At 49.7% G+C, this 17,831-nt stretch overlaps 2 protein-coding genes across 5 annotated transcripts in view; both read left to right on the forward strand.

Annotated features, from left to right (window-relative positions):
- The window catches only part of KDM3B (lysine demethylase 3B), a 70,464-nt gene extending 64,323 nt beyond the window's left edge, over window positions 1-6,141 (forward strand). For both annotated transcript variants that reach the window (XM_045490368.1, XM_045490378.1), the window contains 4 exons: window positions 398-537; window positions 1,036-1,212; window positions 1,705-1,839; window positions 4,707-6,141. In XM_045490368.1, the coding sequence (XP_045346324.1) occupies window positions 398-537; window positions 1,036-1,212; window positions 1,705-1,839; window positions 4,707-4,787 (533 nt within the window). In that variant the 3' untranslated portion in view covers window positions 4,788-6,141. The remainder of the gene's footprint in view (window positions 1-397; window positions 538-1,035; window positions 1,213-1,704; window positions 1,840-4,706) is intronic.
- A 1,748-nt stretch (window positions 6,142-7,889) lies between these two features.
- On the forward strand, window positions 7,890-14,602 carry REEP2 (receptor accessory protein 2). Of its 3 annotated transcripts, none has more exons than XM_045490523.1 (8): window positions 7,890-8,086; window positions 9,940-10,012; window positions 10,296-10,372; window positions 12,089-12,209; window positions 12,446-12,559; window positions 12,914-13,055; window positions 13,163-13,293; window positions 13,380-14,602. In XM_045490523.1, the coding sequence occupies exons 1-8, from the start codon at window positions 8,055-8,057 to the stop codon at window positions 13,446-13,448; spliced, it is 759 nt and encodes a 252-aa protein (XP_045346479.1). In that variant the 5' UTR covers window positions 7,890-8,054; the 3' UTR covers window positions 13,449-14,602. The 3 variants fall into 3 exon arrangements, with proteins under 3 accessions (XP_045346479.1, XP_045346470.1, XP_045346486.1); XM_045490514.1 differs by having other exon boundaries at window positions 7,893-8,086; window positions 12,908-13,055; XM_045490530.1 differs by having other exon boundaries at window positions 7,896-8,086; window positions 9,861-10,012; window positions 12,908-13,055.
- The last annotated feature ends 3,229 nt before the right edge of the window (window positions 14,603-17,831 follow it).

The following is a 17,831-nucleotide window of genomic DNA, read 5'->3' on the forward strand; positions in this document are numbered from 1 at the left end:
TTAACTTGCCAGAGAAGCTTTATGTTTCATGGCCTTATATCCGTAGAACCCTAGAGTTTATAAAGAGGTCTTGAAAAAGTACATGGAGTCTGTCTACTTACAGCAGGAAATAACCTGCATTTTGAACATAAGATGTGGCTAAACAGTTTGAGCAAGAAATATGTTTTAAAAGACTACTCTCCCTCCAAAAAAAATGCAGAGTCTCTATTAAGGAAGATTTAGGGTTGCTCTTACTGTGTGTAGAAAGCTTAGGCAAATATGAGTTTTGATTCTTTGATTCTACCTTACATTGCTTCAGAGAGATGGAGAATAGTAGAGACTAAGCTTGTTTGAATTGAACATTTTGCTTTACTCAGAGGAAGTGAAATGACTGGAAAAGTAATTTTGCTCTTTTCAGAGGTACTCAAGACAATTGATGAGGGAGATGCTGATGAGGTGACAAAGCAGAGGATTCATGATGGAAAGGAGAAGCCTGGTGCTTTGTGGCACATCTATGCAGCCAAGGATGCGGAAAAGATCCGGGAATTGCTACGAAAGGTATGCCCCCAAGTAGGCTATCCACTTACGGATGAAGGGTCTGGGGGTGATGAGACCACCTGTTTAGGTTTCTCGTGTGGGGTTTCTTGGCTTTTAAGTCCTGTACTTTTGGGATGCCTGGGAGGCTCAGTTAAGTGTCTGACTTTGGCTCACGGTTTGTGAGTTCGAGTCCCGTGTCTGGCTCTGTGCTGACAGCTTGGAGCCTGGAGCCTGGAGCCTGCTTCGGATTCTGTGTCTCCCTCTCTCTCTGCCTCCCCTGCTCATGCTCTGTCTCTCTCTGTCTCTCAAAAATAAATAAATGTTAAAAAAAATAATAATAATAAAGACAGGTACTTTTTGTCCAAATGCCCTGAAGGCCTGAATCCACACCTGGAGGGTGTTGAATAGAATAAAGCAGAAGACTTTGGCCCCACTAGGGACATTGCTGCAGGAAGTTGGGTTTATGCTATAATTTTTATGCATTGATTTTTCCATCTTTGGGTTTGGTTATGGCTTCAGGTTGGAGAAGAGCAAGGCCAAGAGAATCCCCCTGATCATGACCCAATCCATGACCAAAGTTGGTACCTGGACCAGACCCTCCGTAAGCGACTCTATGAGGAGTATGGTGTGCAAGGCTGGGCCATCGTTCAGTTCCTGGGAGATGCTGTCTTCATACCTGCTGGAGCCCCACACCAGGTGGGTTCCACTGGATTCCATAGGCTTCCTTATTTCTGAGTTTCCTACTAATCTGGCAATAGATACATATAAATGGGTGCATTAGGCTGACTGTTCTTAAACTGCAACTTCTTTTTTGCTCTTTAAGTTTCTTCAGTGTAATTCTCAATGCATGTTTGAAAATTTTTAAATAAGGGAGAAAGTGAAAGTCCCAACTCGGCTACTTGTGCCATGCCCCTTTTCCATCCCCTCACCCTGCTTTCTCCAGAAGTAGCTTGTGGTTAACAGTTTGGTATATATTTTTCCAGATCCTCTTCTGTGAGAATACTAACATTTTCATTTATGAATATATACTTGGGATTTTTCTGCTTTTGTTTTTATGACAATGGAATATCATAAGCATTTCTCAAGTTTGGGGGGTTTTGTCTTCTTTTTAAAACTATGTCATGGATATTTTCCATATATTGCTGGACATCTCAGGGCTCTTTTCCCTCTGAACTTTTCCTCTCCCAGGTGCACAATCTATACAGTTGCATAAAAGTAGCAGAAGACTTTGTATCTCCAGAACATGTAAAGCACTGTTTCCGCCTGACGCAGGAATTCAGGCATCTCTCTAACACTCATACAAACCATGAGGATAAACTGCAGGTAAATAACTCCTCCTTCACCCCCACTCTCCTTATCTCCTGCTTGCCTACATACATAGGATGAGCATTCTGCTTTCTGAGGGTATTCTATGGGAGGTATTACTGGAGAGATGATCCTCTTCCACAGAGTATTTAATGAGTCCTCTTCCGATTTGCTTTTAGAGGATACACATCTTTTAACCTAGTCATTTCTGCTATCATCTTCTATTTCTCTGCCCCTGGGAGATAAAGTATTTCAGTGTTAATAACTGACTAGACTGACTTTTCCCAGTTAGATGGCGAAAGCACTGTGGCAGAGTGTTCCAAGCATGTTTCCAAGAAGGGCATTTCCCCAGAGCTGCTTCTCACAGCATGTTTCTGTGCAGGCTCCATTCCTTAATGCCCTGCTAGGTACTGCAATCCATATCCCTAAGAATTGTTGGGTGCTTTAGTAGCATTAAAAAAAAAGATGAAGAAGAAGGAAGCAAGATTTCCCAGGCAGTACTTCAGCAATCTGTATATAGTCTCCCAGCCTCCCGCAGGTAGATTCAGACATCTTCAACCCTGAGTCTCCTCATTTTTGCTGTTCCTTTTTAAAAATTAAGAACATTTCAGGCTGCCTGGGTGGTTCAGTCGGTTAAGCATCTAACTCTTGATTTTGACTCAGGTCTTGATCTCTGCGTTCGTGTTCCGAGCCCTACCTCCAGCTCTGTGCTGACAGAGCAGAGCCTACTTGGGATTCGGTCTCCCTCTCTCTCTGCCCCTCCTGCTTACACTCACTCTCTCTCTCAAAAATAAATAAACTTAAAAAATTTTTTTGAACGTTTCAACCTTAAAGTTCTTATTATAAAGTACAATCACATTGATAGATAACATTGATATTATAGATATAATGCAAATATGCAGACATATATATTTTCAGATCTCAGCTCCATTAGGTCTCTATTTATAATATGTCACCTCCAACACTCCCAATCCTCTGTCACTGCTCTATTTTTGTCTGTAGTATTTTTTATTGTCTAACATATTATGTATTTTTTCTGTTTGTTTGTATCCCTACTAGAATATAAGCTATTTAAGCTCCATGAAGGCAGGAATTTTACTCCTTTATTCACTGCTTTTCCCTAGCATGATATCTGATACATACTAGGTACTCAGTAAATATTTGTTGAATTAGGGGCGCCTGGGTGGCTCAGTCGGTTAGGCATCCGACTTGGGCTCAGGCCATATTCTCACGGTTTGTGAGTTTGAGCCCCATGTCGGGCTCTGTGCTGACAGCTCGGAGTCTGGAGCCTGCTTCAGATTCTGTGTCTCCCTCTCTCTCCCTGTCCCTCCCCTGCTCACGCTCTGTCTCTCAATAATAAATAAACATTTAAAAAATTAAATAAAAAAATATTTGTTTAATACAAAAATTATTTTTTTTTAACGTTTATTCATTTTTGAGAGACGGAGAGACAGAGCACTAGTGAGGGAGAGGCAGAGAGAGAGGTTGACACAGAATCTTAAAGCAGGCTCCAGCCTCTGAGCTGTCAGCACAGACCCTGAGGCAGGGCCTGAACCCACAAACCATGAGATCATGACCTGAGCCGAAGTCGGAGGCCTAACTGATTGAGCCACCCAGGTGCCCCAATACAAAAGTTTTTAAATAAAAAATAGCAAAAGGGAGCTTATGTGCCCATCCTTCACCTTAAGAAATAAAGCATCCTATACATACTTATTATACAACATACACATATAGAACAACTACATTATTGAAGCTTCCATATACCCTTCCCCATTCTGTCTCTTTATTTCCCTCCCCAGAAATAATCACTATCTTGGTTTAAAACTGTCTTTAGCCTGTTCACTTTATTTTAGTAACTCTATTCCTTCCTGCTTCACGTGTAATATGTGTTCTTCTTAGACAAAATAGAAAATACATACAAGCACAAAGGGAGAAAATATCCAATAATCCTACCCACCCACTGTTGTTTTAGTGCATTCCTATTAGCTGTAGGACCTTGGGCAAGATTCTTAACCAGAGAACCTTGGTTTCCTCAGTTTCTCATCTGTAAAAATGGGGATGATAATAATAGAACAGACCTCAGGGGCACCTGGGTGGCTCAGTTGGTTGAGCGTCCGACTTTGGCTCAGGTCATGATCTCATGGCTCATGAGCTCGAGCCCTGCGTTGGGCTCTGTGCTGACAGCTCGGAGCCTAGAGCCTGCTTCACATTCTATGTCCTACCTCTCTCTCTGCCCCATCCCCACTCATGCTCTGTCTCTCTCTGTCTTAAAAATAAATAAAACATTAAAAAAAAAATTTTTTTTAAAGAATAGACCTAATAAGACTGTGGTAAGGATTAAGTGAAAGTCCACATAAAAAGCTTAGCAATAGGGCACCTGGGTGACTCAGTCAGTTAAGCGTCGGACTTCAGCTCAGGTCATGATTATGTAGTCCATGAGTTCAAGCCCCTCGTCGGGCTCTGCGCTGACAACTCAGAGCCTGGAGCCTGCTTCGGATTCTGTGTGTCCCTGTGTCTCTGCTCCTCTGCCACTCACACTCTGTCTCTCTCTCTCTCTCTCTCTCTCTGAAAAATAAACAAACATTTAAAAAAAATTAAGCAACAAAAACAAAAAACTTAGCAATAGTGCCCAGCATGTACTAAGTACATAGATGATGGTGATTATATAGCCTTTCAAATGATTTCATCATTCTTTTTTGAATATAGACCTTCTATCCTCTGTGATTTGTAAATCATCTATGGGATTGATTTGGGAAGTATGCAGTCCTCGTTGAAGGATTTCCTCACTCACTAGTAGGCTTTATAGGTTGTTTAAAATATATATCTTCATTTGAGAATATAATATGAGGCCACCATGAACTGACTGTGCCGATTGCTCTCTCCAGGTGAAGAACATCATTTATCACGCAGTGAAAGATGCTGTCGGCACCCTCAAGGCTCATGAATCCAAACTGGCAAGATCTTAGGCATGGAGAAATTGTTAACTCCCCTGTGAAGCAGGTCTTTCACTCACAACACATACAGGGAACGGCAGGGTTCTCTGCTGGAGCAGAGGCCCTTCACTGGGAGCCAGTGTGGTCAGTATTACAAACTCTCCAGCCACTCTTTTCTACGCTGCCTCAACACTGAAGGTTGACCCAGGAAAGTCACACTGTTCACACACACAGTTTCAGACTCCAAGCCAAGGGTGCCACATACCCATCCTGTGGTCTTTGGGACTCCGAATTGCCTGAACATTGCTGGGCTTTCCTGCACATTCTCGTGACTTGAGATTCATGGAAACCGGGAATGTGGGCACACCTTTCTTTTCTTTGTTCTCTCGTGCCTAGTTAAGTGGGAATGTGTTTGGAGGTAGGGGGAATCACATAACTGGTACAAGTAGGGGCAAATTGCTTAAACACACCTGGTGGAAGCCTGACAGTGTCTCTGCACGTGACCTCTGACACAGACCATCCCAGGAGACGGGGTGAAGCCATTCCCCACAATCTCTCTCGTGAACACTGGAGTCTTGCAGGACCCAGGGAGAACCCACTGCTTTTCCCAGGAGGCTCCAGGATTAGGAAACGTGTGTATTTAGTGAAAAATAGGTTTGTAGTGAAATAGTTACTATTTCATGAAAGTAGATATTTTTAGAATTTTTGAAATACCACAGTTGTTTTCCTGGATTATGAGGAAAGGCACATTACATTTAGTCTTCCTTTCGATAAAAATCTTTGAAGAATTATGATTTTTAGAAATCAACTGCCCATTATAGCACAAAATCAGCCAAAGCAGAATTGAAAAGAATTGGCTTTTTAGGATTCTTTTAGTTTCTTCCCTTCCCATCTCAGTCCTATCTTGAGGGAACAGCCATCTGAGAAAGAACTTTGTCATGTCTGAGCTGTGGTGTGTTTTACAGATACACACACTGGTGTCGCAGGAACCATTTTCACATATTACCAGCGTTCCCTTGGGACTCCTCTTACATTTCCGAATGCAAAGGAAAGTTTGATTTCCTACATGAGTCTGTTTGGTTTTTTGGGTTTTTTGTCCAAAAATGTTTTCAGCAAAACTTTCCAACTCTGTGGAGTTTTATTAAGAATTTATTTGAAAACGATGGAATTCATTAGCCCATAGATACATTGGAAAATGTATCTATCTTCTTTCCAGCTGTACTGTAGTGCCCTGCAGGCTTGTTTATATGTTCACAATTACCTTTTTTTTTTTTTTTTAATAAAAGTCATTTACTGTAGAATACTTTTAATTTCACTTTCTGTATTTTAATTTTGTTGAAGGGCTGATTGGGATTTCCATGTTCTTATTAAAAATCTAACAAATCTGTTTGGAGTGGACTAAATTCTTCTGTGCCGGCCATTCTAAAAAGCAAAGGCAGGTTGAGGGCGGGGTTGGAGGTGGCGAATGGTTCATTTTCTGACCTTCATTACATTGCTGCATCCGATTACCCTTTACTTCCTGAATTTGTGCCCATTTGAGAGCGGAAAGTGCCAGGTCATTGTGGTTTGTGGGTTTGGGGGGTGAAGGGAAAAGAGTGGCAGAAAAGATGGGTTTTCCATTGTTGATGCTATGTGAATGGAGTGGGAAAGATGAGGTCTTTAACCTTCCTAGAGCAGCTGGGGGTAAGCACAGTGGGGGACAGCCTGAGCAAGGTTTTGGGTGATCAGTGATGAGGTTCCTCAAAGCAGGAGGCCCAGCTGCCCACATATGAAACATGTGGCCCTAGGTCCACCTCAGAGTTGGTGGGAAAAGACCCAAATGGATTTTTTGTTTATAAATCAGCAATTAAAGTAGCTTGAGGAGTAAGGACATTCCGATTAGAAAAGGCCTTTTGAAGAGGAAGTTGTAAAGAATAGCAAGAGGGGTCATCGGAGGCTGCTTCTCCAGACTCTGTTGGAAAACATCTTCCAAAGTGTTTGAGCCTGGAAATACAATTATCAGGGTGGAAATAGACCATTGTGTGGTTCAAGGATACTGAGTTTGAATAGGACCATAACTGAAATACAGAGCTCTGAACGTGTCCTTTCAGGCTGGATGGGCACAGGTCGAGGCTGTGGTCACCAGAAGACTCACACCTCCACTTAAAGAATGCAGAAGCTTTGAAATGGGACAGGAAAGGAAAGCAATGGGGAGAAAGGGGGTTGCAGAGGTTGGAGCTTTGTTGCTTTGGTGAAAATCAGGAGGCGGGCTAGCCTACATTCTGGATATAAATGTCTTCAGAATTAGGGCATACACTGCTGCCAGCATTTGCTGGTGGGGGTGAAACTGGAGGCCCTAGATCCATCTCCAACCCAGACGCCGTGCCTCCCTACCCTTTGTTTAAAGAGGGTCTACCCCTGGGTATTCACCTTGAGAGCCTGGGCTCTGTTTCCCTGCAAAGCTTAGCAAGCGACAACGTAAAAAAGATCAGAGTGGGGGACAGGTCCTCCAACAGGATTGATTGGTAACGGCCAAGAAGGGGTGAGGTGGACAGGTGTAGCTATAGCTATACCTTTGACTTGAGAAGTTCTTGGGTGGGTGTCTACAGGGCCTGTAATGGAGGAAGACAGTTTGCTAGTCAGCAGTTAGGAGAAGTGGCCTGATTAAAGTAGAATTCATGGGTTCATACCTTAGCATGACTTAGTGGTTTTGTGACCTTGGCAAATTATTGAACTTCCCTAAGCTTCCCATTTCCTTATCTTCAAAAGGAGGATAATTATGACCTCTGCTTTATGAAATGAGGATTCAGTGAAATAATGCATGTGAAGCTCTTAGCTCAGAGGCTGGCACAGTAAGCACTCAATAAGTCCTAGCTAGTATTCCTGGGGGAATGTTTAAACCTTTCAGCCTGATGTGGGCAAGGCAGGAAGAGGGCTAGGACGTCAGGATGGAACCTGAAGGCCTGTAAGGACCTCAAGCCACGGCTTGGAATCCAAGGAAGATGAACAAGCGATTAGACGAAGGCAGGGCGGTCAGGGTCAAAGGCGCATGCCCGGTGATAGCAGGTGCAGGGGGGCGCGCCGCCGCCGCCGCCGCCGCCGGCGGGCCTCCCCTTTAAGAGCCGCCGCCGCCCACGGCCCGCCGCTGCGGCAGGGACCTCCCCTTTAACCGCGGCTGCTCGGCACTTCGCGGCCCCCGCGGCGGCTGCTGCTGCGGCTGCTGCTGCTATTGCGGCTCCTGCTGCCGCCGCCGCTCGACCTCCGGCACCTGCATCCTCCGCTCGGGCCGGGTCCCCGCCCCGCGCCCCGCCCGGCCCCGCCATGGTGTCCTGGATCATCTCTCGCCTGGTGGTGTGAGTGCGGCGGTGGCGGGGCGCGGCCGGCAGGGAGGGGGATGGGGAATGGGAATTGGGGACTGAGGGGTGTTGAAGCCCAGCATGGACCGTTCCGTGGCTTCATACAACAGAGTCCCCTAAAGGCACATCGTTTCTAGGGGTTCCCAGAGACAAGACATGGAAGAGTAGGACCCAGGACCGGAGGGGGGAACATTAGAGGAGCATAGTAAGCCTGGCTTCCCACCCCTTTTATTTTTAATTTTCGGTGTTCCTTCATCCTAGGGCTGGGCAGCATGGCTTGATTTATGAAGGGGAGGCAGCATGTCCCCTCCCCCACCTAGCAGATCTGGGCTGAAGGAGCAACTCAGACCTGGGCCGTCATCTTCATGCGGGGAGAGGGCTAATGGAAGAGCGGGGAGCCAGACAGGGCCTCATCATTCCATTGCTTAGGGCCGTAGTTAGCAGCCTTGGCCTCCTCTCTCTTCCAGTATCAGGACACTAGAGATGAGGGCATAAGCTCTGAAGGCCCCCCAGGGAGGACATCTGGGTGTTGGGAAGCAGAGATGCTTGGAGGACAAAGTGTGGGAGGTAACCGGGAGGGGATATGTGTGCTCAGCCTGGGTTTGTGAAAGCCACAGAGGGGAGGGCCTTAGGTGGCCTTCATTCCAGGCTGCCAGCTACACTGTGGAGCTCTGTCCCTGCTCCTCCCCCAGGCTCCAGGAGGGAAGCCTGCTCCCACACCCCACACTTCGTCCTTGAGGACTCCACCCCCGACCCCTTCTCCACAGGTCGGTTTGAAAGTATCTTGCCTGTAAGAGGCAGGTCCCTGGGAGAACAGGCAATACCCACACATGGTCAGGGGGCTGGGCCCGGCAGGGGCTTTGCTTGGGCCTCAGCCAACCCCTACCCTGGCTCAGGACCCTGACCCAGGACCCTGCCCCTCAGCCTCTACCGCGGGGGACTGACACCCCAAAATTCCCTCCCCCTGCCTTCTTCCCATTCAGCGCTGTTATGTGCTTGTATTCTGGCTCCCTGTCACTGGAGTCTCCCTCCTTCCTCTCCCCCATCCCACCCCAGAGGTTATCCACAGGCGTCATACCTCCCTGTGCCCTTCAGAGTGGCTGCTTCTCTCTTGCCTGGATGAGCTCCCTGGGGAGCATCAGTCTTCTCCTTCCCTCACCTGTGTCCTGTATATGGTCTCTCTAATGGGATCACTACCAGGTGGCACTCCAGCTAGGGCCTCGAGCCCAGGACCCTCCCCCGAGCTTGGTCCCAAGCGTACTTATGGGGGAATAAACCTTTTGCCCCTCTTAGGGCCTCCTGCCCCTGTGCCCTCTGTGCCCCAGGTCCCCAGAGCCACAGAGGTGCCTCTGATTGCCACATAGAGTGCCCTGTTACGTGGTGTCTGGTTCCCCTACAGACCTGGCCCTAACCAGCCTGGCTCAGAACTAGAGGTAGAAGGTAAGGGCAGACAGGTATGAATGAGCACAGTATCTGGAGAAGGGAGACACCCTGTTGCAGTGACCAGACCCCCACTCCCCACAATACTGATAACCAGTGATCATGGGTGAAGATACCACATTGGACCCTCTGGCCTCTGGGTCTTTCTTTACCTAAGGGGCTGGAGAAAAACTGAAAAACAGAGAGAGGAGAGACATCACCTTCACTGGCTGGGGACCTCCAAGCTTGTCACCTGAGGCTTAATGGCTTTGACTGTAACCACTGGCCTGAGTTCATCAGTCCAGTTGATGTGGCACTCTGGAGTTCTGTCCTTCTCCCCTTACCTACCCAGGGACTGACTGATGCAGAGCTGGGAGGGAGAGGCCACTGCTCTTGGCCGAGGGGACCAGTAACCATGCCTGCCTCCCTAGGCTCATCTTTGGCACCTTGTACCCAGCCTATTCTTCCTACAAGGCCGTGAAGACAAAAAACGTGAAGGAATATGTGAGTTTATAACCCTTTAATCTCCTACCCACCCCACGTGGCAAAGATAGGCCAGTGGATCACAATACAGACAGTACTGACTTTGTGCCAGTGCTTCAGCACTAATGAGACCTTACTTCAAGGAAGTTCCTTTGTGTTCCCTTTCCCCTGTGGTGTGATCCACAGGCAAAGTTGAGGTCCTGTGTGTCCCTTCCCCACAACACCTCCAGCATAGTTGGCAAGAGAGATGGGGTCCTGGGTGTTCCCTCAAGGCCCCAGCTAATACCGCTCTCTGTACCTTCAGGTGAAATGGATGATGTACTGGATCGTCTTTGCCTTCTTCACCACGGCTGAGACACTCACGGATATTGTGCTTTCCTGGTGAGGTCCAGCATCCCCAACCTGTATCTCAGGGTCCAGAGTTTAGACTCTCTACCCCCAGCAGCCCAACAGAAGATTGAGACCCAGGGTAGAGTCCTCCCACAGTTCCATGGGGTCCTGGATGTCCACTCTCCCCCTGTGCAGGCCTGGCTTACTCAGTAGAATAAGAGACCCAACCCCCACATTTCTACCTGATGATAGCCAAAGCACCACAATAGAATTCAGGAAACCTGCTTCTGCCAGACGTCCTGTATGACTTTGGGCAGGTTACAGCTTCCTAGGTCTCAGTTTCCTTATTTGTAAACTAGGCATATGATTCAATCTTATAGACATTCAGTGCTAGTATTTCAAAGCACTACTAGACTATGTTGTGAACCCTTGAAGGACAGAGAATGTCTTAATCACCTATATGTATGTTGACAGCAGGAGCGCAAAAAATGTGTACTGAGTGAGCAGATGTCTCTTGGAAGAGAGGACTAACAAAGCACAGAACACTAAATCAAGAGAGAAGAGAGTTTTATGGAGAGGTAGAGAACAAAAGATGATTGCATTGGCTCGCAAGGGCCAATGGCCTTTGAGAAAAATAGTTTTAGCAGAAGTTGAGTAGGGTTAGATTAGGAAAGAATAGTGGGTTAAAAATTGTGAGGACAGTGAGCATAGGTGCTTCTTTTTTTTTTTAAGTTTATTTGTATTTATTTTTGAGAGAGAGAGAACCAGCAGGGGAGGGGGAGAGAGAGATGGGTCAGAGGATCTGAAGCAGGTGCTGTGCTGAGAACATAGAGCCCGATGTGGGGCTCAAACTCACAAACTGCAAGGTCATGACCTGAACCAAAGTCAGACACTTAACTGACTGAGCCACCCAGGAGCCCCTAGCATAGATGCTTCTTGACACAAACAAAGGAAAGTGCTTTGTGAGAATGTAGGAGACTGAAGGAGTCTGGCCTGAGGAGAAGGAGCCAGGGAATGGACAACAATCCTTAAAAGTAAGAGGCAGCAAAGAATGGGATCCAGAGCACAGCTGGAGAAGCTTAAGTCTTCCTTGTGGGAGGAAGGGCAGGAAGAGAAGGGGGTGAGGACACAGGAGTGGACCTGGGAGGTTAGGAAGCTCGCCTTTGTATTGGCCCTGGGATAGACAAGCAGGAGTGTTCTATCAGAGTGAGAGGCCTGGGACTCCCAAGAGAAAAATGTGCAGAGAGACACTGCAGGGGGAATTCTGCTGGAGGCACTTACCATCCCCCTTGGAATCTCAGCTATGCCTCCCATTTTCCTTGAGATTAGAAATGCCAAGGGGCACCTGGGTGGCTCAGTCAGTTAAGCATCTGACTCTTGATTTGGGCTCAGGTCATGATCTTGTGGTTCTTAAGTTCTAGCCTCTCATCAGACTCTGTACTGACAGCCTGGAGCCTGCTTGGGATTCTCTCTCTCTCTCTCTCTCTCTCTCTCTCTCTCTCTCTCTCCCTCTCCCTCTCCCTCTATCTCTGCCCCTCCCCTGCTCACACTCTCTCTCTCTCTCGGTTTCTCTCAAAATAAATAAATAAACAAACTTAAACAATTAAAAAAAAGGAGGAAAGAAAGAAGGAAATGCCCAGTCTCCTGAGCCACGTGGGAACCCCAGTGCACTAAGGGGTGGGGAACCAGGCAAGGTCTTGCAGGGGATCAGCTCACCTCCTGACTCCCTATCCCAGGCTCTGCCACTTGCCTCTGTCCCACCCACAGGTTCCCCTTCTACTTTGAGCTCAAGATCGCCTTTGTGATATGGCTGCTGTCCCCTTATACCAAGGGCTCCAGCGTGCTCTACCGCAAGTTCGTGCACCCGACACTGTCCAACAAGGAGAAGGTTTGCCTCCACTCTCAGCTGACTTCCTAGCCTGCCCCAGGCCATGGCAGCCCAGTGTCTGCAGCCACATCCATTCCTGGCTCTCCTTGTGGACACCCAGAACCTGAAGTGATCTGGCAGGGCCCTGGCCTCCTGGAGCAGGCAGTGCCTTTGTCTGGGTGTGAACAGGGGCAGGGAATGGCCTAGCCAGCAGGGACCACCCCTCACCTCCTACTCCTTCCCCTCCCACCTCTCAGGAAATCGACGAGTACATCACACAGGCCCGAGACAAGAGCTATGAGACCATGATGAGAGTGGGCAAGAGAGGCCTGAACCTGGCTGCCAATGCTGCAGTCACCGCTGCTGCCAAGGTGAGATGGGGGCAGACCAGGCTCCCAGGGCCCCACCTTGCTCATTTCATCCCCCTGGCCAAGCCTCTTTGCATCTAACCTGTCCTTGGTGCTGTGATGGTTTGGGGCTTGTGCAACTCAGGGTTGTAGGCCTGGTTCTAACACCTTCCAGCCAAGTGACTTCAACTCTCTGAGCCAGTTTCCTCAACTGTCCAAAGGGAAATTATGGGCCTTTCAGTGCTGCCAAAGGACTGGGTGAGGACAGTGTGAGGAAAGCACTGAGCTCAGTGGCTGCCCGTGCTCCATAGTGACCTCTATCTCCACCCCGCCCCTTCCTCCGGTTCTCCCGGTGCGTGGTGGTGACCCTAGGGCCAGGGGGTGCTATCAGAGAAGCTCCGAAGCTTCAGCATGCAGGACCTGACCCTGATCCGGGACGAGGATGCACTGCCCCTGCAGGGGTCTGACAGCCGTCTCCGACCCAACCCTGGCAGCCTCCTGGATACCATTGAGGACTTAGGTACAGGCAGGGCCCAGGACTGGGCAGAGGGAGGGGGGACCTCAAGGGCATGGAGGCCAGGTAGGAGAGCCACCAGACCTCTGTTCTCCTTTCTTCCCCCAAACCAGGAGATGACCCTGCCCTGAATTTAAGATCTAGCACAAACCAGGCAGATCCCCGGACAGAGACCTCTGAAGATGATATGGGAGACAAGGCCCCTAAGAGGGTCAAACCTGTCAAAAAAGTGCCCAAAGCTGAGGTGAGAGCCCAGGCCAGAGCAGGGGGAAATGGGGAGGGGGTGTGACCCCAGGCTGAACCCTCTAACTTCTTCTCTCCTTCCCGCAGCCACTGGCTTCCAAGACACTGAAGACCCGGCCCAAGAAGAAGACCTCTGGTGGGGGTGACTTGGCTTGAGGTTCTGACCCCCCGGAGGCTGCACACTGTGCCAGTAACCCACATGCCTCCGGCCCCAGGGCCCCTCAGATGGCTGTTTCTGGTGCCTGCCCAGTGACCACTCCTCTGGAAGGGCTTGGAAAAGAGGAGGGAGGCCCTGCTATGGGGGTGGAGGGTAGAGGCTGGAGGAGTTACTGAAGACTGAGCCCCCCCCAAGGAGGCGGGGGCTCCTTAGAGCCCAAACTGCTATTCTCCCTGCTCCAGTCCTGCTCCCACCCACCCAGTGCCTTGCTGAAGACCATGGCCATCCCCTTTTCTGAGGTCCTAATATGCCCCCACTGCTCTCTCCGGGCTGGGGGAGCAGTCACAGCCCAGACTGACCAGAGATGGGCCTGAAGGCACCTGGGAGACGGAGGGAGAGGGGAAGGCTTCAGAGAACTTGTGGCACAGGCCACAGATGTGAATGGAGGACAGGGGCTTAGCATGTGCTTAAATGACCAGGATGATGAGGCCAGAGCTGCAGCTGGGGGCATTGGATAGGGCTGTGTGCTACATGTCCCCACTAAAAAGAAGTGGGGTCCTAGGGGTGTGAGTGTGTGTGTGTGTGTGTGTGTGTATCTTTCTAGGTCTAGGGCTGGGGAGATTTTGAGTAAAGGACTTTCCTGCCAGCAGTGACCACCCCCCACCCTAAGCCCCACAGCTAGCTGGCCCTTCCCTGCTTTCAGCCCTCCCTCCTACTCTCAGAGCCTCAGAGGACCTCAGCCCAAGAGAGGATGAGGCTCTGAAGGCCTCTTATCTCCTCCTCTGCCCTTGATACCCTTTTGCTTCCTCCCATTCCTGCCCTGCCCCTGGGCTGGGCTCCTCTACCCCTCAGGGCCCATTGTAGAGGGCCCTGCTGAGCCAGCTCCTTTCCTCCTCACCTGGGGGCCCATCTTCCTTTTCTCCAGACTCCTTTTCCTGTGCCAAGCAAACTGAGCCCATGTAAGCAGGCAGACCCTTATTAGCCCAGCCTTTGCCCCACACTCTACCCCAGCTTCTGCCGTGGCTTCAGGAGGAATGTGTGAAGAAGAAAAGAAATATTGGAGCCAAAGTGCTTCCAATTCTATGAAAAGAGGGTGCCCATTGGACCTTTGGCACTGGATGAGCCAATAAACCAAATTCTGGCACCTCATGTATTTCGGCCTCTGTACTTTGTTCTTGCTCCTCCAGTCCTCAGGTGGGAAGGACCTCAAGTAAAAAGCAGGGCTCAGCTATAGGAGGAAGGGGGGAAGAGGTCAGAATGTGAGACCCAAGAGCTCTGATCTCCAAGATAAGAGATAAGTTTGAGCTGGTCCATCTGGGAAAATGGTTTGGAGGTTCAAGATTCAGCCAGAGGAGTAGGAGGGACCATGACTTACGAAGGCCTAGGGGTCTCCAACTGTCAAGGTGGTCTTGTCCCTTGGAATTCTGCCCAGAGACCTCCATCCCCAGTGGACCTCCTGGTACCTTATGGAAAGTGTCAGTATAAGCTCTGAGGACAAATACCCCCATGAGTGTCCCAGGGAAGAGGGAATAGGATTTGGGAGTTGCTGGGCAGGGAACTGGTTGGCCATGCTGCTTAGAAAGGCTTAAGAATGTTGGAGGAGGGCTGAGAGGGAGAGACTCTGAAAGGAGGAGACAGGCTGAGGGAAGAGGTAGAGATGGGGAACCAGCCTCACAGTGCATGTCTGAGCCTGGGGACAGAGAAGGATGACAGGACACCAAGGACTGGGACAAAGAGATAGTCCCTGTGGCCCCAGGAGGAAAGGCTTGAGCCCTGGGCTGCTTGGCTAGGTTGGAGGAGACAAGGAAGGAGGCTGCAGGGCATGGGGTCTGAGTCCTTGGGAGGTAGAAGACCACCAGGGGCCAAGGGGAACAACTGGCTGGGGATGAGCCCTGCAAGGTCGTGCCCAAGAGAATGGAAAGGATGGCAGAGGAGCAGAGGCAGCATGGGAAGAGAAAAACAAAGGGAAGGAGTGGAGAGGGAGGGGGGAGAGAGCAAGGCAGGGAGGAGGAAGGGAGAAGGAAGGGGAGAAACAGTAGTGCAGCTTTGTAGAAGGAAAATGAAGGAAGCAGAGCATGGCGTGTGGCATAGGGTGTGTGGGGACCTAGCCCCAGGCTCTGGACCCCACAGTTGGCAAAGTGCCCCTACAGCAGACTTCCCTCTCCCTTCCCTGGCATCACAGAGGTATGTCCTCTCCAGCCTCACACTCAGGCCAAAGTGGCCAAGAACCTCCTGAACTGAGGTCACAGTGGAGGTGGAGTGTGAAATGCCCTTTTCATCTTCTCTGGAATCCTCCAGTCAACAGCCCTCTGAATGTCATTCTTTTCACCACTGGCCTCTGAGCAAATTGGTCCCTTCCTCTAGAAAGGAGAGGATGCGTCAGGATAGGATTCAGGAAGAGACTCCTTTGTTCTAGAAAGATCTCGAGAAAGATGCTGCAGTCTCATGCTAGCAGCTACCATATGGCCAGAAAACCAGGTTAGGCCCTCCCTAACCTAAATCCCATTTGCTGCGTAACACACAAATATGAACGTGTGTGCATGGATGCACACAGATACATGCTTGCACCCACAGTGACCACTTGCTAAGAAGGTCACTGCCAGATTCCCCACTGCCAGGCTCTCCATGCACATCTGGGTTTCTCTGTGTCAACAGGAACATGCTCAGATTTCCAAGCTCCTTGGTCCGTTGCCATGGAAACAGTCTCCTGGAACTCGGCACAGGGCCTGGCCCCTGTGGTGCAGGGGAGGAGAGGAAAGATGGAGGGTGACAAGAAGATGGAGGGATCAGCTTCTTGGAGGGGCAGGCAGGACACATTTGGGTCTAGGTGACATCTTGCCATCTCATTCCTTAGGACCACCCTCTCTCTCCCCTCCTCCTCAGTAGACCTCTAGGCCAGGGGAGTGGGGAAGAGATGTCACAAGAGAGGTGTATGGTTAAAACTATGTGGAGAATTCTTGTTCACTCCCTGGGTCCCCAGTAAGAATTGAGAGATACTAGCTTTTGAATGGGAGCTAAGGTCTAGCCCTCTGTCCCACCGTGCTGGGGGACACTGGACAGCCCTCCAGGCCTGAGGTCCCTGGATAGAATGTCCTCATGGCTAGAGCTGCTTCAGCTGGCTCCCCCTCTCTTTCTTGTGTGTGTCCCACACCCAAAGAACCTGCTTAAAATGGGATTTCCAGGCTGTGACGTCAGAGGAAAGCCAGCAGCTCCAGCCTGTGCCAGTTCTTCCTTGATCAACAGAGCTGAGCCCAGTCTTGCTCAGCCTGGAGGAAAGGGGGTTGGCAGAGGAGGGAGTGGATCCAAGGGCTCTAGGCCATGGACACCATATCAGTGGCATCCATGATAATAGGGAGAGACTGTAATAGGAAGAAGCAGGCCGAAGCCACTGCTGGCTTCCCCACTGCCTTAAATTTCAGCCATTTCGTGATCATTTCCCTCCCAAATTCCTCTAGTTTTTCCCTCTCTGAGCTGAAATAGGCCTGTCTGGTGGAGGAGGGCACTTTAAGTATTAGAGCCATTTGGGTTCTGCCTGACAACTTGTCCCATATCTGGGCTGGAGGCAGGGATGGGTAGGAGGGATACCAGCAAGGAGGGGGGAAAAAGCCCACTAGGTGGCGCAGCTCACTTCCAGTGTGGGATTCCCAGCCCCTGAAGGGGAGAATCTTTTCCTGCTGTCAGTCAGCCTTATGGTCTGGTGAGCAGGGTGTCTCATGCCCCACTCGCTGGAGTTGCAGGTTCATGAAGAAAACATTCTTGCAGGTGCATGGAACAACTATGGATTTTCAAGCAATTACTTCCTAAGCCCAGATTGTGTACCACCCCCTGCACACTCCCCAGGAGAACGTCAGGCCCAAAGGGCAGGTACTCCCTTTTGGTGAGAATCAGGCACTGTCCTGGAAGCAGGGAAGTTGACAAGCTGACTCTGGGAGGGTCCTGCAGCCCAAGGGACCCAACATGAGTTTCTGAAATGACATCAACGAGGCCACTGGAGCTAATTTCAAGGTCAGGTGAGGAGAGGAACCCAACAGGTGGCAAGGGGTGAGGAACTTGGGAGAGGTAGGCTAGGCCCAGAGGGATGGCAGCTCACCTGGCTGCAGGACTCTTCTGGATATGATTTCCCTGATGGCCATAGTGACAGTCCCAGACCAGGCGCAAGTGTTTGTGTTTCCTGTCCCTTCCCTTATTTTATCTGATGCACTATGAGATTTAAAAAGGAGAAAAAAAGACCCTAATTTCCAAATTCTGGAATCCCAAGGTACTTCTACAAGAGCCAAGGTTGGGCCTCGTTAGTAACCTACCTTTCCCTGACCTCCTTCCCAAACTAACCCCACCAGCCCTGCATCCCTAATGAATTACCCTCTCCTTTTGTCCCAGCCAGA

Source organism: Leopardus geoffroyi, chromosome A1, assembly GCF_018350155.1.
Source record: "Leopardus geoffroyi isolate Oge1 chromosome A1, O.geoffroyi_Oge1_pat1.0, whole genome shotgun sequence".
NCBI classification, from domain to species: Eukaryota; Metazoa; Chordata; class Mammalia; order Carnivora; family Felidae; genus Leopardus; species Leopardus geoffroyi.